The 25645-nt window shown below is 38.8% G+C and overlaps 1 protein-coding gene across 4 annotated transcripts in view; it reads right to left on the reverse strand.

Moving 5' to 3' along the window:
• LOC136857679 (nucleolar pre-ribosomal-associated protein 1) overlaps positions 1–25645 on the reverse strand; it is a 404999-nt gene that overhangs the window by 140197 nt on the left and 239157 nt on the right. For all 4 annotated transcript variants that reach the window (XM_067136526.2, XM_067136527.2, XM_067136525.2 and 1 more), the window contains one exon: positions 1817–2045. In XM_067136526.2, coding sequence (XP_066992627.2) covers positions 1817–2045 — 229 coding nt within the window. The remainder of the gene's footprint in view (positions 1–1816; positions 2046–25645) is intronic.

Below are 25645 nucleotides of genomic sequence, written 5' to 3' on the forward strand. Positions count from 1 at the left end.
ATGTTTCGGGAAATCTCAACCAATCCCTTCCCCAGTGGTCAGAACAAAGAACAAAACAATATCACACAATCTTTTGTTTTACAATTTAAAGAAGTATTGTCCTAATACACCATATCAAAGAGTACAAAGAAATATTATAAAAATGATCAATACATAAAATTTTGGTTGAACTGAATGAGAATACTATATAAATTTAGGATCTTCAAGTTTTTCTTCTTTTCTTCTTTTTGCTCCTTAAATGATCATATGCTAGTCTATACAGTGGGTTATCTTCTGCACTTCTCTCATTTAAACTTGATTCAAAATTATTTTTTTGTGTAAGTTAAATTTCTAAATTTTCCAAAACATTCATTAATTTTCCCTTTTTGGCCGAATGTAATAATTTCATGTCATTGGAAATGTCTGTAAATTTATGATTCGTTTCAATCATATGTTCTCCAATTGTCGAATATCTTTTATGTTTAACCGCATTAACATGTTCTTTGTACCTTATAGCTAGAGGCATGATTTTTTTGCATTAACGATAAATGCAACAAAAAGTATTTTGAAGCAATTTTGCAATATCTTTATGAATCATATGTTTCTGGTTAAGAAAATATTGATATTATGTTTGCGAATTAAAGCGAGTAAAAGTGATAAGGCCATTTTAAAACGAAATTTAATTATTTCGCGATAAGCGCGATATTACAGCAAAATCTGTGGTAAATAACGAACTTGACATTTTGTTCCAAGATCATGTATGAAAAGAAAAGGAAGAGCGAACAAAGATTCATCAACAGGAAAGAAATATGTTATCATTAATGTTCTGGAAAATCTCTTTTCAAGACACGGCATCAAAGAAAAGGGGTTGGCTCCAGGCTTCTTGCCAAACGAAATGTTTGGAATGTTGTTCTTGTGGTGGTTGGTAATCCCACCCAAGCCTGTCTCCTCATAGCACTGTGCAATCCTGGAGTCCCTAATGACGTGTACCAAGCAGCACAATTGACTGATGTATTTTGGCTTCGTAGTCAGGTAAAATTAAGAAAGTGATCACAGACAGTAGCGAAGATGGGTCGCTCGACAAGTGTTATGGTGCACAGCAGAGCTAAGCAGTTTGCGAGTGAAGGTTTATACCTTTCGGAAAGCAATATTTTACTCTGTAAATTTTGTAATGTTCGAGTGGGAGAAAAAAGATACTGTCTCAAAACATTGTTTTAAAAATAAGGAACATTCAGAACATAAATTTAGCACTCCAACAGTGAATCAGCAGGCAACAATATAACTCTCATTAGATATGCAAAAGAAAGCTAAGAGTGAAAAAATAGAATTTATTGACGAAACAACAGCGATGCTACTCAAAGCCAACATCCCGCTGGAGAAGGTAGACGACCTTGCAGTCCGGAAAGGGATTCAAAAGTATGTACCAGCTTTGTACAGTCTATCAATTAAACCTCCACAATCAACGATCAGTGAAAGTAATGAAATTTTTAACGATTAATTTTAGAATTTCATTAAAGCGAAACGGCAATGCCTATTTCGCGAAATAACGCGAAAATTATCCTTCTCGCGAAATCGTTCAAAAACTGATGCGAAAAATTCATGCCTCTACTTATAACCAAACTTCTACCAGACTGTCCTATGTATCCTTGTTTACATGTTTAGCATGTTAATTTGTAAATTCTTGATTTATTAAATATACATTTATTCTCTAACTTATCTGAATATAAAATTATCTTATTAGCAGTATTATTAATATTATTAACAGACTCTTATTACGGACTTGATTTATAATATGTATAGAATATTTAGAACAGTGAAGAGAATAAAGAAAACTTACTTGGAGACAGAGGCAGGTAGGTGCGCCCATCGACAGGCTAAGCGGATAACATGAGCAGGAACAGTCTGAGAGTGCAGCAGATGTACCACAACACAGGACAGGAAATGTATTACAGATTCAGTGGGATCTGCATCAGACATCTCCAAAGCACAGGCCAACAAAGGACTCAGTTCAGCAAATACTGATGAATCAACGAGCTCACTCTCCTTGAGATCATCTTCCATCAGATCTAGGATATGACAGTGATATGGATTACAAAATCGTCTCTTAAAGAATTTGTAGGAGTCAAAAAACAAAATACAAAAAACAAAAAAAACCCACATGCACACACAAAAAAAGTTACATAGGAATGTTCAGGTAAAAGAAAAAAATATTCCTCACAGGCCCTGACAAGTTCGTACTTTGTAATATCTGAAGCCATCTCCTTTCAGTTTCAACTCACCCAATTTTTAACATTTAGGTTCTTCAGCCTGTCAAAACTTATTTTGAGAAATAAATATATAAACTACCTGTAAAAGAAAACCATATGGCAACAATATTATGATTGAAAAATAAAAAAAAACCTTAATATTCTATGTAAATTAAGTTATTTCTTTTTGATGTGAAAATTGTTGGATAAGGGCAAAGCAAGGTAAATATGAGGGCATAAAAGATAGTGGCAATACTGATAGAATGCAACATTTAATGAACTAACAACTACATTATATTATTTCAGTGTAGTTACCTGCAAAATCGATTATATTTTGCCAAATGTCGGGAAGCTGTCGGGGGAACGATGGCAAGGCATTCTCTGTTGATGACAGCGACGGAGCGCCCTACCGCGCAGAATACAGATACCATGTCAGGAAATTGGAGGCCTTGGAGACTTCCTTCAACTTCGGAAACAGGCTGAAGTCACAAGGATTCATATCTGGTGAGTACCGAGGGCGATCCAAGACTTCCCAATGCTACCGTTGCAATAAGAACTTGACATTGTTAGTAACATGACGAGGTGCATTGTCATAAAACACGATAGGGTGATCGTCTTGCAATAAATGGGAACATTTGTGCCACACAGCTGGACGCAGATGTCGCTCTAAAAATCGGCAATAGTAATCACTGTTGACGGTTTGTCCCTCAAGCACAACATAGTAAGAATAACACTCTTGCAGTTGTATGCCATAATCAGCATGAGCTTCACCTGACTAGGTTCCTGTCAAAATTTCTGCAGATGTGGTGAACCTGGGTGACACCATTCATTCGACTAACGCTTTAATTCAGGCTCATAGACTCATACCTACGTCTCGTCAATGGAGACAATATGCTTCAGAAAAACGTCTCCTTTGTTGCGGTATCTGTCCAGGAGGATGCCAGCCAGTGCATACCGGTGCCACATCTGTAAGTTGGTGAGTTGATGTGGAACCTAACGGGACACAATGATCCTCATGTTAAAACATTTTGTCAGTATGTGCCACACCGTTTGATGACCGAGACCAACCTCTATGGATAATTTCCAGACATCGATATACTATGGAAGCGAGACCACTCACGATGTCAATCTGATCTTGAGGAATAGACGGCCGACCTGTGCGGTGCAAATCCGCAGTCTCATCCCGACTCGCACAAAACGTCTTGACCCATTGTGCAACCATTATATACGGTAATGCGTTCTCGCCACAGGCTTCACATAATCCTCGATAACATTCTGATACATTTTTGCCACAGGCAACCTTTATTTTATTCCATGAATGCTGATCACCTTTTGAAAACATGCTTTAGAGTGGTGAAATCTACACTCTTCACTTCAATGCCACAGAGCAACAACACTTACAACTGGACGCCCGTAAAATGCATACTACACATCAACAACAGCGCCACCTGACCCTTTCCTATTTGCACATGCCCAATATCCTGCGAGAGTCTGGACTACGCTGCCTCCACTTTATTTACAGCCCTCTTACAAGAAAAGGGAGGAGTAAAATTTAAAAATCAACTATACAACTGATCAACTATACAATGAACACAGGACAAACACGTAGAACAAGATAGGTTATTATTATTCTCCTTATCTTAAACTCATTTCAAGACAGAAAAAGTCTGAAGAATGACTTCCTCATCTTCTGATAAAGATGGGTACCAGAAATAAGTTACTCGGTGGGTAAGAAGAAACAGATCTGAAAGAACTGCAATTGATGAAGGAAGAACCCATGGTAGTGTGTGGAGAAAAGAGTTTGGCTTCACCACCACTTTGTTGCTCCTTCTTCCCACACTAGATGTCACCGTGTTAATCATAATATGTTCCTATCCTAGTTTCTATTTACCATGTATGACTAAATGTGTTCTTCAATGACATCTATATATATATACTTGGGTTTACCAGAAGATATACAAAGAGGGCCCATTACATAAGAGAAGTCACAAAGGTCGTTGACATCACAACGAGAATTTCAACCTTGAAGTGGCAATGGGCACGACGTGGCCCAAAGAAGGGACGACAGATGGACCAAGGTTGTTATCGAATGGAGCCCAAGAGATAAACTGAGACTGCGAGGAAGGCCACCGGATCGTTGGGACAAGGACGTTAAAGTCTAAGAAATATTAATGTTTATTTAATTCCACCTATTCAATAAACAAAGAGTGATTTTAATTAAGAATTAAATCTTATGAAGTAAATTATAGGGACAGTTTAACTCTTTTTTTAAGGGTATCTTCAGCCTTAATCTCAAACCTGAAAGATAATAAATCAGGAACCTGATTGTTCTGAATTGTAGTTTTTTAAGATAAATTACAAATTATAAAAGTGAGGATGATGTACGTACATGCATCAAAAAATGAGCGAGAGGGATGACAGTAGTTATGATATTCTTATAATAAAGCCTTACAAACAGTCATAATTTATATATTTTTTTATATTTATATATATATTTTATGAATGTACTTGTCTAAAAATGTGGTACCAAGTTGCATATTACTAGTTCTATAAGAACACAAATTGCTGCATCGAATCTTGTTAAATGGCGCCCTGTATTGGTTGAGGGCGTTAAAAATATGTTTGGAGCCTAAACAGTTCAAAGTTTGGTATAATGATGAAGAAAAATGTTACCGATTACTCCAAGTGGAGTTTAAATACATTTTAAAGCTAGTGACGAGATATTTCTGCCGCTCTCTCAAATTACGCTGTAGGGGCGAGGGAAATGTTTTATAGTAAGTAGCCACAACTATAAAGTTCTATGAGAACACAGTTAATTCTACTAACAGGTGCCCTGTAAAGTTTGAGGGCGTAAGAAATCAAACTAGAGCTTAAACAGTTTGATCTTTAGAATAACGACGAAGAAAAGTATTTCTGATCACTCCAAGTAGGGTTTAAAATAAAATTTAAAGTTGTTAGTTTGTTGTTAATCTCGTGTGATGACATAAGCTTGCAATCATCTTAAAGCACGTACGAGAAAGGAAGAGTGCTCGATGGTAAGTAGCTGGGTTTATATTAGCTGGAAGTTGCAACTGTGGCTTCTTATATAGAGAGTCGAAAGGGAAATGTGGTTTAAAGTCTGTAACAAGAGGAGATTTACGTATTAAGGAATGAAATTGAAGGAAAAGTGGGTTCAAAGAAAAAACGATGTGTGTAAATTCACTTACCCCTTTATCAAATATGATGTTAATTGGTTAACGTAAAGGTGAGTTAAAGAAAAATGTTGTATGTAATGTCATTTATCCTTTCGACTGTTATGGTGTTAATCAGTTGCTATGGTAGCGTTGAAATGCCTGACACTTGTCAGAAGTGGCACAAGTGTATACAACGTTTTTCTTTAACTCACCTTTACGTTAAGCAATTAACATCATATTTGATAAAGGGATAAGTGAATTTACACACATCGTTTTTTTCTTTGAACTCACCTTTCTTTCAATTTCATTCCTTACACGTAAATCTCCTCTTGTTACAGACTTTAAACAACATTTCCCTTTTGACTCTCTATATAAGAAGCCACAGTCGCAACTTCCAGCTAATATAAACACAGCTACTTACCATCGAGCACTCTTCCTCTCTCGTACATGCTTTAAGAAGTTTGCAGACTTATCTCATCACACGAGATTAACAACAAACTAACAACTTTAAATTTTATTTTAAACTCCACTTGGAGTGATCAGAAATACTTTTCTTCGTCATTATTCTAAAGATCAAACTGTCTAAGCTCTAATTTGATTTCTTACGCCCTCAACGTTTATAGGGTGCCATTTAGTAGAATTAACTGTGTTCTCATAGAACTTTATAGTTGTGGCTACTTACTATCAAGCATTTCCCTCGCTCCTGCAGCATAATTTGGGAGGGCGGCAGAACTGCCTCATCACAAAAGATTAACTACACACTAGCTTTAATATTTATTTAAACTCCACTTGGAGTAATTAGTAACATTTTTCTTTGTAATTATTCTGAAGATTGAACTGTTTAGGCTCCAAACTTATTTGTTACGCCCTCAACCAATACAGGGCACCGTTTAACAAGATTCGACGCAGCAATAATTGTGTTCTTGTAGAACTGCTAACATGCAACTTGTTACCACATTTTTAGACAAGGACAGTCATTAAAAAAATATATACATACAAACATACATACATTATCATTATAGACTGTTGTGCCTTTCAGCATTCAGTCTGCAAGCCTCTGTGAATTTACTAAACGTCGCCACAATCCTCGATTTGCAACTAGTGTTGTGGCCTCATTTACTTCTATACCTCTTATCTTTAAATCGTTAGAAACAGAGTCTAACCATCGTCGTCTTGGTCTACCTCTACATCTCTTACCCTCCATAGTAGAGTCCATTATTCTCCTAGGTAACCTATCTTCCTTCATTCGCCTCACATGACCCCACCACGGAAGCCGGTTTATGCATACAGCCTTTAGCCTTTATCTCCTCATTCCGAGTACCCTCCTGCCGTTGTTCCCACCTGTTTGTACCAGCAATCATTCTTGTTACTTTCATGTCTGTTACTTCTAACTTATGAATAAGATATCCTGAGTCCAACCAGCTTTCGCTCCCATAAAGCAAAGTTGGTCTGAAAACAGACCGATGTAAAGATAGTTTCGCCTGGTATCTGACTTCCTTCTTACAGAATACTGTTGATCGCAACTGCGAGCTCACTGCATTAGCTTTATGACACCTTGATTCAATCTCACTTACTATATTACCATCCTGGCAGAACACACAACCTAAATACTTGAAATTATCAACCTGTTCTAACTTTGTATCACCAATCTAACATTCAATTCTGTTGAATTTCTTACCTACTGACATCAATTTAGTCTTCGAGAGGCTAATTTTCATACCAAAGTCATTGCACCTATTTTCAAGTTCCAAGATATTAGACTACAGGCTTTCGGCACAATCTGCCATTAAGACCAAGTCGTCAGCATAGGCCAGACTGCTTACTACATTTCCACCTAACTGAATCCCTCCCTGCCATTTTATACCTTTCAGCAGATGATCCATGTAAACTACGAACAACAAAGGTGAAAGATTACAGCCTTGTCTAACCCCTGTAAGTACCCTGAACCAAGAACTCATTCTACCATCAATTCTCACTGAAGCCCAATTGTCAACATAAATGCCTTTGATTGATTTTAATAATCTACCTTTAATTCCATAGTCCCCCAGTATGGCAAACATCTTTTCCCTCGGTACCCTGTCGTATGCTTTCTCTAGATCTACGAAACATAAACACAACTGCCTATTCCTCTCGTAGCATTTTTCAATTACCTGGCGCATACTGAAGATCTGATCCTGACAGCCTCTCTGTGGTCTGAAACCACACTGGTTTTCATCCAACTTCCTCTCAACGACTGATCGCACCCTCCCTTCCAAGATGCCAGTGAATACTTTGCCTGGTATACTAATCAATGAGATACCTCGATAGTTGTTGCAATCCTTCCTGTTCCCTTGCTTATAGATAGATGCAATTACTGCTTTTGTCCAATCTGAAGGTACCTTACCAACACTCCATGCTAATTTTACTACTCTGTGAAGCCATTTCATCCCTGCCTTTCCACTATACTTCACCATTTCAGGTCTAATTTCATCTATTCCTGCTGCTTTATGACAATGGAGTTTATTTACCATCCTTTCTACTTCCTCAAGCATAATTTCACCAACATCACTTTCCTCCTCCCCATGAGCTTGGCTGTTCGCACCACCACCAGGATGATTTCCTTTTACATTGAGAAGATGTTCAAAATATTTCCTCCACCTCTCCAGTGATTCCCTGGGATCTATTATGAGTTCACCTGAATTACTCAAAACACTGTTCATTTCCTTTTTTCCTCCCTTCCTAAGATTCTTTATTACTGTCCAGAAAGGTTTCCCTGCTGCTTGACCTAGCCTTTCCAGGTTGTTACCAAAATCTTCCCATGACTTCTTTTTGGATTCAACAACTATTTGTTTCGCTCTGTTTCTTTCAACTAAGTACAAATCCCTGTCTGCCTCGGCCCTTGTTTGGAGCCATTTCTGATAAGCCTTCTTTTTACGTTTACAAGCCGCTCTCATTTCATCATTCCACCAAGATGTTCGCCTTTTCCCATCTTTACACACAGTTGTTCCTAGACATTCCCTTGCTGTTTCTACTACAGCATCCCTATATGCCACCCATTCACTTTCTATATCCTGAACCTGCTTACTGTCTACTGTTTGAAACTTCCCACTAATCATATCCATGTACTTCTGTCTAATTTCCTCATCCTGGAGATTTTCTACCCTTATTCGTTGGCAGACAGATTTCACTTACTCTACCCTAGGCCTAGAGATACTTACTTCACTACAGATCAGATAGTGGTCTGTATCATCGAAAAATCCGCGGAAAACTCGTACATTCCTGACAGATTTCCTGAATTCGAAGTCTGTTAAGATATAGTCTATAATGGATCTGGTACCCCTAGCCTCCCATGTGTAGCGGTGAATAGCCTTATGCTTGAAGAATGTATTCGTAACAGCTAAACCCATACTAGCACAGAAGTCTAGCAAACGCTTCCCATTCCCATTACCTTCCATATCTTCTCCACATTTACCAATCACCCTTTCGTATCCTTCATTCTATTCCCAACTCTCGCATTGAAATCGCCCATTAGTACTGTTCTATCCTTGCTGTTGACCCTGACCACGATGTCACTCAATGCTTCATAAAACTTGTCAACTTCATCCTCATCTGCACCTTCACATGGTGAATACACGGACACAATTCTAGTCCTAGTTCCTCCAACTGACAAATCTACCCACATCATTCGCTCATTTACATGCCTAACAGAAACTATGTTGCGTGCAATGGTATTCCTGATAAAGAGCCCTACCCCAGACTCTGCCCTTCCCTTTCTAACACCTGTCAAGTACACTTTATAATCTCCTATCTCTTCCTCGTTATCTCCCCTTACTCGAATATCACTTACTCCTAGCACATCCAAATGCATCCTCTTTGCTGACTCAGCCAGTTCTACTTTCTTTCTTCCATAAGCCCCATTAATGTTGATAGCTCCCCATCGAATTCCATTTCGTTCGCAAAGTTGTTTCCAAGGAGTCCCTCGCCTGTCAAATGGGAGTGGGACTCCGTTACTCTCATAGGTCCGAGGCTTGCTTAAAATGTTCTTAGCTCGGTAAATTCCTGAAGCAGGATGCTACCCTACTTACACATAGTCCAAGTGAGGATCTCTCCTCTAACGGGTTATGGACCACCGGTGAATTGTATAGTCCTAGCCGCCTGAGCACAAGGAGGGCCATGACTCAGAATATGTCCGAGATGCCCACTCCCATTCCATAGCAACTGGTATCCCGACTCTCAGGACCACTTACTAGGCCACTCAGCCGTTGCCCATGGTTCACGAACTAGGACGTGACTACAGTAACCCACAAACATGAACCATAAAAAAAAATATATATATATAAATAAATATAAAAAATATATATAAATTACGACTGTTTGTAAGGCTTTATTATAAGAATATCTTACCTACTGTCATCCCTCTTGCTCATTTATTGACGCATGTACCTACATCATCCTCACTTTTATAATTTGTAATTTATCTTAAGAACAATCAGGTTCCTGATTTATTATCTTTCAGGTTTGAGATTAAGGCTGAAGATGCCCTTAAAGAAAAGGGCGAAACATGTCCCTATAATTTACTTCATAAGATTTAATTCTTAATTAAAATCACTCTTTATGTATTGAATAGGTGGAATTAAATAAACATTAATATTTCTTAGACTTTAATGTACAATTCAATATGGACCAAAGTATGAGAATTATAACGTGTAAGGTACAAGGACATCTGTAAAATCGCCGGAGTTAATTGGCAAAACATCGCTCAAGATCGCTGGATGTGGAGGCAACTCCTAAATACCTACCTAAGTTTCAGACTTCAAGAGGCCACATCAGTTATTGATAAAACTGGCTGATTGTGATGGTGATTTATATATACATATAAAAGTTTTTCAAGTGGCATTTTATGAAAATTTAGTTAGGCACACAAAATACTGTTATAATATGAACACTACTGTTCACTAAATGCTTACTTGGATGATAAAGGATTGTAATTATACACATAAAATTGTTTGCACAATTATGATCCCCCCCCCTGTAATCTATTTTATGTGCATTTGATAGGGTTAACATGTGTGTTTAAATATATGCAAGATTTCCAATCAGCATTTCACATTCAACTGAACAAATGAATTTATTTAAATTAATTAAAACATCCAAGATCTTTTCCTCAATCACTGACTTGTCTTTAGCCAATTTTTCCATATTCTAACTCATCTTTCTTTCATGTCAAAACTGAGGATTTTGCAAGAATGGCCTCCTTTACTGAACGTGGCTGCTCATACCCCTGATGAAATTATAAAACGTAAACGAGCTTATCACAAGCTGAAAAGAAATAGAATACAAAGAACTGGGATATAAAGTGAGAAACAATCAATAATTGAGTGAGGATTTGGAGAAGAGTTGGTCAGGCAACCTATTACTTCCCTTCATATTGTATATATGCAAATAATCCCTGCATATTTTTTCCAAAATTTGGCAGCAGAAATTTGGGGTGTGGGTAGTATTTGTGTCAAGGTCACTGCAGTAGTCCTGACAAACAGATGTCTGGAAGTTTGCATTTTTTTGGCCCATACAATTGGCAAATTTGTTTCTGTCAAATCAGAGAAGTGCGCTGATACATATTGCATTATTTACGTGGCATCAGTTTAAGTAATATCACATATTTTAGACGGCCCACGTGAGTTCTCATTTTAGGTCGTTAATGGTTAAAGAAAAGCTCCACATTAATTGTGCAGCGGGAAGAAAGTACAATAAGGACAAGAGTTTCATCCATGAATGGAGGAAAATAAAGTTCATCCTGAATGGACAAGCAGTAAACACTATGCATCTCTCGTACAAAAATCAAAGTTTCCAGAAATCAAAGACAAGAATGCAAATATGTGACCAAAACAATACAGTTTGGAATGAAATGTGTCAGTTGAAAGCTATAGAAAAAGCAAAAATGTCAAAAATTACAGGCTATAAGGTTAGTCATGGATGGCTCAAGCGTATTTCTGAACAAAATAACTTCAGTTTCCATACGAAAACTAGCACTGCACAATATCTCCCAGCCAATTACAAAAAAAATATTGTGGGTTTGTGCCAGTGAAATTTTATCTATTTTGCAAATTGGTGATGCAGATCAGACATGTTTATTGTCCTGTAGCAAGAAGGAGAAGAAGAAATTATTGTGCGCTCATTCTTTCCAGCATTGATATTTAAACACTGCAGTGTTTATACTGAATAGATTTATCATTACCCGTCGACTCACGATTCCAAACAAGCATGCAACTTCGAACGAAAGGGAAGAGCGCATTTTTGCAATAAGTGTGTATATATTGTGGCCTGTTAAAAGTACAGACTGAAGTAAACAATCACTTCATTTTAATACTAGGTACTGAAATGAAATAAGAATGTGATACCTCTCAAGATACAGCAGTGTGCATCACTGATTTTAGAGGACAGATTATATACTGTAGCGTCCGTTTAAATTTCATTAAGGATGTTCCCACGTAAAATTTAGCGAAAAGGCAATCATTACTCTACTTTGGCCTGAAGTATGTTTTCATGATAAATGCACGCTGAAGTTGGGTTAAGTGAAGCTGTTTGAGTAATAACAATGGAATGATTGCCACAGAAACCTCAGGAGTGACATCATTTTAATTTCAAAAAATAGAATTGACTATGCAGGTTTACACAGTATTGAAATTTAAAAAATGACCAACAAGGAAGCCACAGTACAGAATTCATCCGCAAAAACTTTCGAGAAGTTCGAACTGATTGTTTTATACTCATTTTAATGCCATTTTTTTTCATTCTCACATTTATGAAAAGTTGGATATAACAGCAATCTTTGCTATTGGCAAAAAAACATTTTGCCATTATGAATTCTTGCTATAACGGACATTTACAGTATTAATATTTAACAAAGCTATATACACTGACTGAGGAAATGTCATGGGATAGCGGAGCACTGATGTGCAGGTGTGTTGTCTGCGCACCACACACCCTCTGTGCCAGCGGCAGTTGTGTAGGAGACCTTGTGAGCAGTGGCTGTGCATGTGACAGGTGTAACATGGAACGTCGTCGTGAGCTGACACTGTTCGAACAGGGTATGGTGGTCGGTGCCCGACGGATGGGAAGCGCGATTTCGGAAGTGGTGCGGGAATTCGGCTTCACACCATCAACCGTGTCCAGGGTGTATCATGAATGGTTGAATGCGGGTGTCACCGTCCACAATAGACGAACGACTGGCCGTCCAGCCACCCTCGATGACCGTGATGGCAACATCTGAGACGGATTGTCAATAGTGACAGACGGGCAACCGTGCAACAAATCACGGCTCAATTCAACACAGGCCGTGCTAGACACGTCTCCCAGCGGACAATCCGTAGGAACATGGGTTCTATGGGGTATGGGAGCTGGCGCTGCACATGGGTGCCACTGTTAACCCAACGTCATCGGGCACGACGACGCGCATTTGTCGCCAGTCACCAGGGATTGACAATGGAACAATGGCGTAATGTGATATGGTCGGATGAATCACGATTTCTACTGCACCATGCCAATGGGAGGCACCGTGTATGGCGCAGACCACATGAAGCGATGGATCCCGCCTGCCCCGAAGGTGTGGTCCAGGGCGCTGGTGTTTCTGTTATGGTCTGGGGTGCATTTTTCTGGTATGGAATGGGCCCCCTAGTTGTTCTGGAAGAGACTTTGAATGGTACGCGGTATGTTGAGCTGCTCGGAAACTATCTCCACCCATTTTTGGCCTTCAGCGCCCAGACGGTTCTACGGTGTTTCAAGATGATAATGCGCCACCACAACGCTCCCACGTTGCCCAGGAATGGTTCCAGGAACATGCAGCAGAGATCCAACGACTGCCATGGCCAACCAGGAGTCCCGATATGAACCCTATCGAGCATATCTGGGATGTCCTGGAACGCAGGCTCCGTGCCATGGATCCTGCACCCACGAACAGACCAGCATTGGCAGCCGCTCTGCAATTGATTTGGTGTCAGCTACGTCCAGAGGACTACCAGGGACTTGTCGACTCACTTCCATGGCGTGTCACTGCAGTTCACAGGGCCAGAGGAGGCCCCACACGCTATTAGGTGACTATCCGATGACATTTGCTAAGTCAGTGTACTATATCGAGTAAATAGAAAAGAAAAAAATCCTCCTCCTAAATTTCCCTTCTTAAAATTAGGATGCGGGGATTTTGTGCATATACATTGAAACCTCACTAGTGCGTTCCTCATTAACACGTTTTCCCACTTAGCACGTGGTAAATTCAAAGTCTCGATTCTCAATGTATTAAATCTATATAAAAATACCTCATTTATCGTGTCACGAATTTTTGCTATTACCGCTTAGTACGATCACATTTTTCCTAGCCCTGAAAATGTTATTTGTCATCCCTAGGGAAAGGAAAGCAATTTCCAACTCGGGTAAGAAAGAGCCCTCACCACAGTTGCGTGATAACGGGGAAAGGTCTTAAAATCCTAAACTTCACAGATAAGTTGGATCTTCAGGGAGCAAGCCTCAGGAATGTTCAGTGTTGCTTGCCAGTTAGTAGCGAGATTGCTGAATAACACAGTGGGTCTGTTTGTGCTCGTATTTCACATTCCATTCAGAAATTTATCTTGTGTTGAGTGGTACAGTGAAGGGTAGTGAATATCTGTTGCCTGATAGCCTACATCTCGACTAGGAATGTAATCATGTATAGTTGACTAGTGTGGTGCATACTTGTCTTGTGACAGCCTTGTTATGGATTAGGGGAAAAGTTGTGAAATTCTTTACTAATGAAGACAAAATTAAAACATATCAGAAAGTGGACTGGCATACGCAACTTTAAGTGTGCAGCGGTAGCGCGAATATCATGTTGAAATTTGCACCTTCTAGTTTCGATTTGATCTCTCGAGTTAGTCAAATCAGTTTTGTTGTTCAAAATGGCAGGCAAAGTTGCAGCCGCAAATGGTCGAGTGTAACCTCCAATTCATTGTCTAAGAGTAAGACAAGAAAATAATGTTTAATAACCCATTGGTCCGAAATTAAAAGCTGCTACTACCGTATGTTTTAGAAAGAGTGTGGAGTGTGATTTGCAATAATACTAGATATTTTCATGGCCCCCATGCACATGTTTTCATATATGTTGTCTTCCCCCCCCCCCCACACACACCTTTCAACGCCATGTTATTTTATAATCCCTAACGGAAACGTTTACATATTTGTTCTCACATGTTTTTCACAACTTTTAATATTCTCCTCTCTCTTTAGAAATGGTAGATATAGTTTTCACTGTACCCACGGAAACACAACATAAAATGCAGTCATATTGGGAAAAATCGTATCTAGTTTTTCCATATCCCTGTTGGATAGATTTTATTTTTTTTCAGTAGTACATTTTCTTTAACACATTTTTCCTTGTCTCCTGCAGAAAGATCTTAAGGAGGTTTTACTGCATAAGGTTTTTTATCACTTTTACTTTTCATTCCTGTTGCTACATGGTTGGCAACAGAGGAAATGTGTGGAAAATAGAGGGCATTTAACGATAGGTTGCTAGGGTAAAAGCTGGATTTTGGTACAGTATTATCATAACCAGCAAAAAATAGGCTCAAAATCTCATGGGCAGTGAAGAATATGTAATGAGAATAATGAAGAGTGAGAATCACATAATCTCAAGGACAGTCCAGAATACAGTCATCATCATCATCATCATCATCATCATTTCCCTTTATCCAGCTGTAGCCGGGTAGGGGCAAATATGGTTCCTCTCCACTTTCTTTGGTCTTTCCACCACTCCTCCTCCAACACTGTGTCCCAGTCCAGGTTTCTTTCTATAATGCTGCGTTGGATGGTATCCTTCCATCTCAATCGTGGTCGTCCACGGCCTCTCCTTCCTTGGACTTGCATTTCCATCACCTTTTTTGGCATTCTTTCGTCGCTCATTCGCTTTATGTGCCCAAACCATCTTAGTCGGCTCTTCTCTATTCTATCATTCATTTTTTCCACTCCAATTTCTTCCCGGATTTTCTCATTCCTTATTTTGTCTCGTCTACTCTTCTGTATCATACTCCTCAAGAATTTCATTTCAGCTGCCTGTATTCGACTCTCATCCTTCTTTGTCATTGTCCAAGTTTCTGCTCCGTAAGTTGTTATGGGTACGTAATACATCTTGTACATAGTATCCTTTGCTTCCATTGGCACATCTTTGTCCCATAACATATTTCTTACACTATGATAGAAACAACTTCCAGCTTGAATCCTTTTACTAATCTCAGCATCCAGTCGAGCATTCTCCATTAATTCACTCCCCAGGTATTTAAAAGTTTCCACTACTTCCAGGGGCTTGTCTGCAAGTCTAATCTGACCTTTCCCTTCTTTCTCCCCTCTCGTCATAACAAGAGTTTTACTCTTTTCTACACTTATTTTCAATCCACATTCTTCAATCTTCCCATTCACCACATTCAGCTGTTCTTGAACCTTCCTGTCGTCTTCTCCCCAAATCACAATATCATCTGCAAACAACATCGTGTTCATTTCTCTTCCTCCATATGCTGCTTTTGCTGTTCTCATGATGTCATCCATTACTATTGTAAACAGGATTGGTGATAGAACACTTCCCTGTCTCAGCCCACTAGTTATTTTGAACCAACTTGTCCTGCCAACTTGTGTTTGCACGCAACTACAACATTCCTTATACAATGCCATGATCATTTTTATTAATCCCTGTCCAATTCCTTTTTGCACCAGACTGTCCCAAACTTTCGTCCTAGGGACACTGTCATACGCCTTTTCAATATCAATGAATGTCATCACCATATCATTCCCGTACTCCCAATGCTTTTCCATTAGTTGTCTCATAATGAAAATGGGCTCTATTGTTGATCTTCCACTTCTGAATCCAAACTGATTTTCCTGTATCTGCTTCTCAACCCTCAACCTTATTCTACTTTCCAGTATTCTTTCCATTATCTTAGCAACATGGGATATTAAAGTAATTCCCCTGTAGTTCTTCAAAACTTTCTTATCACCTTTCTTGAAAATTGGGATGATTATTCCTTTTTGCCAATCCTCAGGGACCTCCTTATTCTCCCAGACATTCCTGAGAACCCGATATGTCCACTGCAGACCTACAGCTCCAGCTGCCTTTATCATCTCCACTGAAATTTCATCTATTCCAGCAGTTTTTCCATTCTTCATCTTTCTTACTGCCATTTCAATTTCATTCATTGTAATTTCTTTATCCATTTCTTCGTCAACTAATTGTCTTTCCTGGTCGTCCATTGAATGACTGTCATCCGTTCTTATGTTCAGCAGCTTCTGAAAATACTCTCTCCATCTATTTCTTATTTCTTCTGGCTTTGTTAAAATTATGCCACCTTCATCCTTCACAAATCTGGTGTTTACTTGATCTCTCTTTTTGTTTCTTAAGATACCATACAGTAATTTCTTGCTGCCCTGCGTATCATCTCTCAATTTCTGTGTGAATAAGGCCCAGCTTTTCCTCTTTTCTTCCTCCACTACTTTCTTGGCCAAATTCTTTGCCTCCACATATTTTCTTCTACTTTCTTCAGTCTTAGATGTTTTCCATGCCTTCCATGCCATTTTCTTTTCCTTCACTTTAATCTTTACCCTATCATTCCACCAGTGTGTTTCTTTGTCTTTCACATTTCCTGATGTTCTACCACACACCTTTTCTGCACATCCAACTAGTGCTTCCTTAAATCTTTTCCATTCCTCTTCAACATTCCCCACCTCTGTCCTGGGTACCAAGGGTATTATTTCCCTTTGAAATTCTTCTTGTACGCTTTTCTCCTTCAACTTCCATACTTTAATTCTTCTCTCTCTTCTTAATTGGGGTTCCAACTTTCAATTTTCCTATCACAACTCTATGATCTCCACCAAAGGCTTCTTCAGGCATGGCTGTTACATCTACAAGGTTCTTCCGGTGTTCTTTCTCTACGATTATATAATCAATCATGGTCTTTGTTCGTCTGTCTCCCCAGCCATACCTTGTTATCTTCTGACTGTTCTTCTTCCTAAACCAGGTGTTTCCAACAATCATTTGATTCCTCATGCAAAAATCCACCAACAACTCGCCTTCTGGATTTACATTTCCATATCCAAAGGGCCCTATAACATCTTCCTTTCCTTGTCTTTCCATTCCAACTTGTGCATTTAGATCTCCCATCAATAGTACTTCCTTATCTTCTATCTGTCTCTCCACTTCCTCTAAGAAGTCCTCTAGATGTTCATCTATGCAACCCGTTTGTGGGGCATACAACTGAAATAGATCTTCCACGCCATTTTCAAACTGGAGTCTCATCATCATCATCCTATCGCTGACGTACTTTGTATATTCCAGATATTCTTGGATTTCTCTTCTAAGTATGATGGCCACTCCATTTTTTGCTTCAGGTCCTCCGCTGTAATACAGCCTGTATCCTTCTCTCAGAGGGATCTCCCCTGTACCTCTCTTCTTGGTCTCGCACAGTCCAAGTATGGCTATACAGTGCGAGTCACAAAAAACAAGATAATGTACCTCAAGGACAGCAGACTGAACTTGACCACCCCATTCTGATACTAATCTCTTGTTACATTTTTTGTGTTTACATTTTGTGTTACTGCTATTATGTTCTTACGAACTGTTACTATGTTGTTATCAACTGTTACTACTCCACCAGGGAATTGTTACCGCTAGACATGGAGCGCAGCTGTTGTGTATACGTTACGTCAGCTCGCCACGGTACGGCTGCCGCAGACGGGAGAGAGGCAAGAGGGGGAACGCATGTACAGTCATACAATGAAAACAGTACCACTTTTTAAATTTTAATTTTGTGTGGCTATATCTATTACATAAAATCAGCTTCAATCTTATGTTAATTTCAAGGACACTTCCTCTAAAGCATTACTTTGTCAATTTTATATATTTTTCATCTAAACAGTGTTATGTGGCTGAAGATGTTGATAATATACGAAACATGTACCACTTTTGACCAATAAAAATTGCCTTAGGCAATCATTGTATCGACTAGGTGGAAAATAAATAAATACTTCATTGTGAATCTGGCTATATCTAGTCAAGTGCAGCCCTTGTAAGGCAGCCCCTCCGATGAGGGTGGGCGGCATCTGCCATTTATAGGTAAGTGCGTGTTATTGTGGCGGAGGATAGTGTTATGTGTGGTGTGTGAGTTACAGGGATGTTGGAGACAGCACAAACACCCAGCCCCCGAGCCACTGGAATTAACCAATGAAGGTTAAAATCCCCGACCCGGCCGGGAATCGAACCCGAGACCTCTGAACCGAAGGCCAGTACGCTGACCATTCAGCCAACGAGTCGGACAACAGTACCACTAACCTGCTTGAAGTTACATTGTACTAGACGATGATGGTCCTACACACAAAGGATAGATATCAGGTTCTTCATCAGCTGTGTCCGTCTCACTATTCTCACTACTGTCTGTACCAGGTTCACTTGCAGTATCAGTATCCATATCACTTTGTTTAGTGTTGTCACGGCACTCATTTTCATTTGTATTTTCATCATCACTATCGTCACTGTCAAGGCCAACATTTATGATATTTTCTATGGCTTCCTCCATTAACCCATCCCTGTACCAATAACTTTCCTCAATTGTTCGTACTTTTTCGCAAGCTTTTGCCCAGTGCTGTGGAGCGATTTCACGTAAAGAAATGAAGGTCAGTTCCTTTAGGGTTTTTAAGCTAATAGCAGAGACATTTTTAGCAGGGATCTTTTGTTTTAACAAATTCCAAATAAGTTCAATCGGATTAAGGTCACAATGGTATGGAGGGAGCCTTAAGACAGTAAACCCCTTTTGTTCTAACATTGTATCCACTCTATATGCCAGTTTTGGCTTATTACGTGTTATAAGTTTCAAAAGTTCATCTCGTCTCCAAGTGGGATCACAATATATGTTATGCCGAGTAAGCCAGTCTACCATTTCAGCCTTACGAGATGCATTAGTGGGGGCTTTATTGACTTGCGCAGTATGATAGGGTGCGTTATCGATAACAACTATGCTAATACAGATGTTGATTCCCATAGGGAATTTAAAATATTTGTCCCGAATGAGTAAATTTATAATACCAATATAATGGTCCGTTATTGGACATTATAAATTTTCCAGCTAACTCATTCTTGATTGCCTGCGTTTCGCCCTCGTGTGCTAAGTTAGGCTCATCAGTTGGGACTTAGCACACCACCCAAGACGCAAGGCTAGTGCATACCGTGGAGGCCACTGCATAGGCTACTTGAAGCCACCAGCAGTGCCAATGCACTATGAGAGCTATGTCTCATTTCCAAAAAATTGATGCCTGCATGGCCATCAGATAATACAGATGTTGATTCCCATAGGGAATTTAAAATATTTGTCCCGAATGAGTAAATTTATAATACCAATATAATGGTCCGTTATTGGAAAATTTATAATGTCCAATAACGGACCATTATATTGGTATTATAAATTTACTCATTCGGGACAAATATTTTAAATTCCCTATGGGAATCAACATCTGTATTATCTGATGGCCAGGCAGGCATCAATTTTTTGGAAATGAGACATAGCTCTCATAGTGCATTGGCACTGCTGGTGGCTTCAAGTAGCCTATGCAGTGGCCTCCACGGTATGCACTAGCCTTGCGTCTTGGGTGGTGTGCTAAGTCCCAACTGATGAGCCTAACTTAGCACACGAGGGTGAAACGCAGGCAATCAAGAATGAGTTAGCTGGAAAATTTATAATGTCCAATAACGGACCATTATATTGGTATTAACAACTATGCTCTCGGGTGGAATATTTGGAATAAGTTTATCTTCTACCCATTTCTGATAATTATTGCAGCTATTCATTTCATTATGGTAATCTTGTGATTTGGATTTTGAGTCATAAATTAAATCTGCTCCCTCCCACATGGACGACAATAGCTCGTTGTCCTGGACTGTGATTCGTCATAACCCCTGCGACGTCTTCATGTTGCCAACATATTCTTACAGTGTAGTGTGTATGAACCCACGTTTCATCCGTGTACACTACTGGTTTATTTGGACCCTTCACGTTATTTCTTATAGCTCGTAAGTAGTCCGCACGTCTAGCAACAATGTCTGACCTTTCCTCGAGGATAGTTCGTTTATTTTTACACTTCCGGAAATAAAACCCCATTTCCTTTACAGATTTCCAGAAAGTTTCCTTTCCTCCTTTAAACTGTTTTTCATGTTTCGCAAATACAAGCAGTTTCCGCAGTGTTGGAATTTCTTTCTTTTCTTCATAATACTCTAGGAATTTTCTACGAATACGACATTTATCAAAGTCATCAATAGAAATCATTTTTATTTCAGACCCTTGTTTTTTTCATGGTGTTGAAACCTTTTTGCCGGTTTGCTCCGCCTTTTCAATGTCTTTCAAAATATTTCTTACGGTTTTTTTTCGGACTTACCAACCATATGTGCCGCCCTTAAAATTGCTTTTTGAAGAGGTATAATTACTTTTATCTCTTTTTTCTCTTGCTTACAAAACTGCACGACATTGTATATCATTTTCTTCTCCGCGGAATGAGTCCATTTCCCCCTTTTCCTGTTTCGACGTTTCCATTATTATTATTATTATTATTATTATTATTATTATTATTATTATTATTTGTACTATGTACTATGTACTATTATTATGTTAAAGTTCATCTACTCCACTGCTCAACGAACAATATAGTCTATTAACTGTTTTCACTTACGTACGTACTTACTTATGTACACGGGCTCACTAATCTACAACGCACAATGCACGACCCAGCAAGAATCATTCACTCACACGACATGCGATGAAGTTTCGCTGGTGACAAATGCACTTCTGTCGCAGGCGTGTGGCTGGGCGGAGCGCATTAGTTCCGATTTCCGCCATCGGCAACAATTCGCTGGCTGGGTAATACTAGGTTATTATAGTACTCTGGCAACATGTGGTGACTGTATGTTGGGCCGAAGCTACGGCTGGTCGGTTGTGTATACACGCATATATCATATTCTAGTAAAAGGTGGTGGTGGTGGTTGTTGTTGTTATTATTATTATTATTATTATTATTATCAAAATTATCTTTTCATTTAGTTGTAAATCTTGTTAACATCCTCTATGTCCCGGATCCCTCTGGGCTATATTCCACTGCACACAAAAGTGTTTAGTTGTTGTTGTTGTTATTATTATTATTATTATTATTATTATTATTATTATTATTATTATTATCAAAGTCATCAATAGAAATCATTTTTATTTCAGACCCTTGTTTTTTTCATGGTGTTGAAACCTTTTTGCCGGTTTGCTCCGCCTTTTCAATGTCTTTCAAAATATTTCTTACGGTTTTTTTTCGGACTTACCAACCATATGTATGCTACATGTTTAGTTTAAATACTGTATATAGTTAATACAGATACATAGACATGGAAACAGTTATGCCAAATCGTTAACTGGTCTCATAAATTTAACCTAATAAGTAACAAAATTCAAAACAATCAACAGTGAAATTGATCATATGATAGTTAAGTTCATTACAAGTCAGTCCTAAATTTTAAATACCTACTACCATAAAACTGTACAAAATTTCAAACAAGATGAGGGGTGGAGGCAGGACAGGAATGAGGGAACAGAGAGACACGACTGACGCGAAAAGAGTTCTAATAGGAGTAATGGCAGGCAGATGAGGATAGAATTTGCTTGAAGAATAAAGTAGTTCAAAATATGGTAAAGCATGTAAGTCCCAGCTTGTGTTAAAGATCAGTAGCCAAAAAGACAAATGGATTTTAGTGCCGTACAAATGCGTGACTCTCCCAACTTTATGATTATTTAGAAAGATGAATGCAAGGATGTTTTACATTACTTGATCTCTAAGTTTCACCTGAAACCAAAACAGCAGCAGGCGAAGGGACTAGAGAACCAGCTCTGTCCAGCGTGGTGTGCTCGCACATCCAGCGGGGAACGGCCTCTCGTTCAACATGCCCAGCTGCACGAGATGAGACGTATTTATATGATCGACAGTTCATTCTAGAATGTGTGTCAGACATTAGAGCGACGTCAGGTGAGTGGGAGAGTCAGCTGATAGTTCAAATGGTGATCAGTCTGTGGAGAACAAGTCTGGCGGATAGTAGTGTAATGTGAATGGCTGGTACACAAGGTAGGTCAGGGCACAACAGCACCTTACCTATCCATTATAAAGTAGTTGCCAGTCTAAAGCATCATTTCATACTGGAATCCTCTTCTCCTCAGATTGATGATCATATTAGTAATTCTTTTCTTGTGTTGTTCTAAATTATTTGCCATCTATCCTCAACACATTCATTCCAATGTAAATTATTTCTGCCTATTTTTTCCTTACACAGCTAAAGACACGATCTGATCAAAAGTATCCAAACACTAGTGTGTACATGTAAACTAGAGCTTAGACGACACTACAACCGCCATTGCTACTATACAAGGCAGTTAACACTATGCGCCCGCCGGTAGTAATATTACTACCACGCGGCGTGCGCCTGAGTGCCACTGTTAGTAATACTACTACCACGATTTTTGAAATTCAGCCACTCGAAAGCTATTCACATTATCGAATTAGCTTTTGCTTTGACGTGTTGTCTATTTCCTTTACTATGGTTAGGTGGTGTTGTCGATCAATAGTGATTGGTGGTGCAACTTAGGGACGATGTTTCGTAGCCACGTGTACTCAGTTGATCTCACGTAATTGCTGACGTACGTACTCCTCGCGCGCTCCGGTTAGATAAGCTCAAATTTATGTGCGTTTGTTCAAATGATAGATTATATGACTTCACAGATTTAGAATGAAAGTGTAGTGAGGCAACAGTCTGCAGTCATCTCTCAAGTAGTCGATTTATACTGTATAATTATTGAGATATGGATCCCGGACCTTGTACAAGTAAAGGAAATCCTATGCGTGCATACAGCCCATGTCATTGCAGAAAGAACACCTTCTAGCAATAAAGTGGCGAGATGTTCGAGACGTGTATATGCTGAGCACTGCACATGATGATGACATGATTGAAGTACCCGCAGCAAGAGAGAACCACGAGAAATCCAAACCATCAGTAGTAGTAGACTATAACAAATTCAAAATTAGTGTTGATAAGTCCGACCAATTGTTGGCATACAGTGGTCTGCCAAATTATTATACTCAGATTGAAAATACTTGTTCTGAGTATAATAATTTGGCAGTCCACTGTATTATGCATTCACAAGGAAATCGATCAAGTGGTGGAAAAAATTATTCTTCCATCTGTTTGATCTTGCCATAGTGAATGCCTATATACTGCACCGTAAGGCTTCTTCACAAAAACTTCCCCTTTCGAAATTTTGTGAACGTTTAGAGGATGATTTCGTGAGTATTGTTGGGGCCAAAATTACTGAAGAATCACGAGCATCAACTGCGGGAAGGCTAGTAGGTAGAGATCATTTTCCACACAGAATACTTGCAGTAGGCACGAAGAAGGAAGGAGTAGAGATCATTTTCCACACAGAATACCTGCAGTAGGCGCGAAGAAGGAAGGACACGTGCAGGGTACGTGCAAGGTTTGCTACGACAAGTTACAAACATAACCCCGGTCGTGCTGTGAAGAAAATGACAACCATATATTGTCGTAAATGTGACGTACGTCTTTGCATAGGAGAATGTTTTGAGTGTTACCATACCAAAGCTAAGTACTGGGAATAACAATGTGTAATTCAGTTATTCAGTGACTATCAAACTTTTCTAGTGAATTACAAATTCAAGTGCTTGAATGAGGATATCAGAATGGACCAATATTGTAGCATAAGTTTCTTTCCAACGCTTAAGGTAAGCATTTTTATATTTGATTTCGTGGGATAGCCCCTCTTTGTACAATATGTATATAAATTTGTTAATTTATAATGCAAAAACTGACAGAATTGTGATTTTTTTTCTGAGAGTCTAAATTACGCCGGCACAGGGTAGGGACGCCATCTTGAAATGTCCGGGCTCAGAGTGTTCAGGGGTCCATGTTGTTGAGTGCTTGAAATACTAGCAGAAATGGTGTGGAGCAAGGGATCTAAATGTCTTTGTATGTGGAATGGTTATTGTTACGGTGTTAATCATTTTTTGAAAGATGTTGTGTATCACTATTTTATTTCAGAAAGCCTCAAGAAAAGACATTAAAGTACGTTACTGAAGGACAAGAGTCATCGTTTTCATTTTGATTTTGTTCTATCTGATTTTGTAAAATATGTTCATTTGTTTCGCCTTGAAAAATTGACTGAGTGTGATATTTAAAATTATCATTTTTAATGAGGACAAAGAAGAAGAACTTTTGGAAATGTCATAATTTGGGAATGTGAACCCCATAAATCATTCAGGTAACTTGAAATTATGCATTAAAGATATTTAGTGTTATTTAATTATTCTGCAACACTATTAAATTAATTTGATTATTGTGTAAAATTTGATAATGTAAATAACAGTGTAATTAGCGAGGTAATAACTTTGGTGGCAGGGTGTAGCTAAACATGCCTGTGTTTTTAAGATGCTTCTAGTGATTTCCTGTTGCTTCAGAAAGGAAGTTTCAGGAAGTTGTAAAGATCTTTTCTCATCAAAAATTTCGGAGCCCTAATTGTCTAAAATAATGGAGTTCCTTATTGGTGAATATAAGAGCCTCGAGTGTAATTCCTGTTCTCTAACTGGTTATCTCTTGATTGCCCCACTTCTGGCAACTTGGCCAGGGCCAAGCTCGTTTCCGTCGTCTTTGATTTGTGACCAGCGAAGGGAGCAGAGGTCCCCTCCGTCTGTCCTGTGATGGGACTACTGGCCCTCCGAAGTGAGCACTGTTTGGTTCATGTTCTGGATTTTAGCTTTTAAATGTATTCTTAATTTAAATTTTTTGTAAAACCTTTTCACCAATTTTTAACTTTAAATGACCTAGCCCTCGCGGCTAGTCATACCCCCTTTGTTTTTGGATGTAATCCCCTTTCTTGATTAGAACATTCTAATCCATGTCAGTGTCACTGCGTTGTCACGTCTTTAAAGTTGTTTGTAATGTGTTTTATTTTTTCCTTGGGGATGCCGCCAGTAACTCTGTAGCAATTTAACGTAGGACAGTTTGAAACTATGCTCCTTTTATTGAAGAGTTTTAGGAAAGGTTGCAACCAAACTGGCCTCTGCATTAAATTTAATTATTTTGCTTCATTATGTAACCACTACGGATTACACAGGATCAAAAGTAATGGTAGTAATAGTAATAATAATAATAATAATAATAATAATAATAATAAT

This window comes from Anabrus simplex, chromosome 1, assembly GCF_040414725.1.
Source record: "Anabrus simplex isolate iqAnaSimp1 chromosome 1, ASM4041472v1, whole genome shotgun sequence".
NCBI classification, from domain to species: Eukaryota; Metazoa; Arthropoda; class Insecta; order Orthoptera; family Tettigoniidae; genus Anabrus; species Anabrus simplex.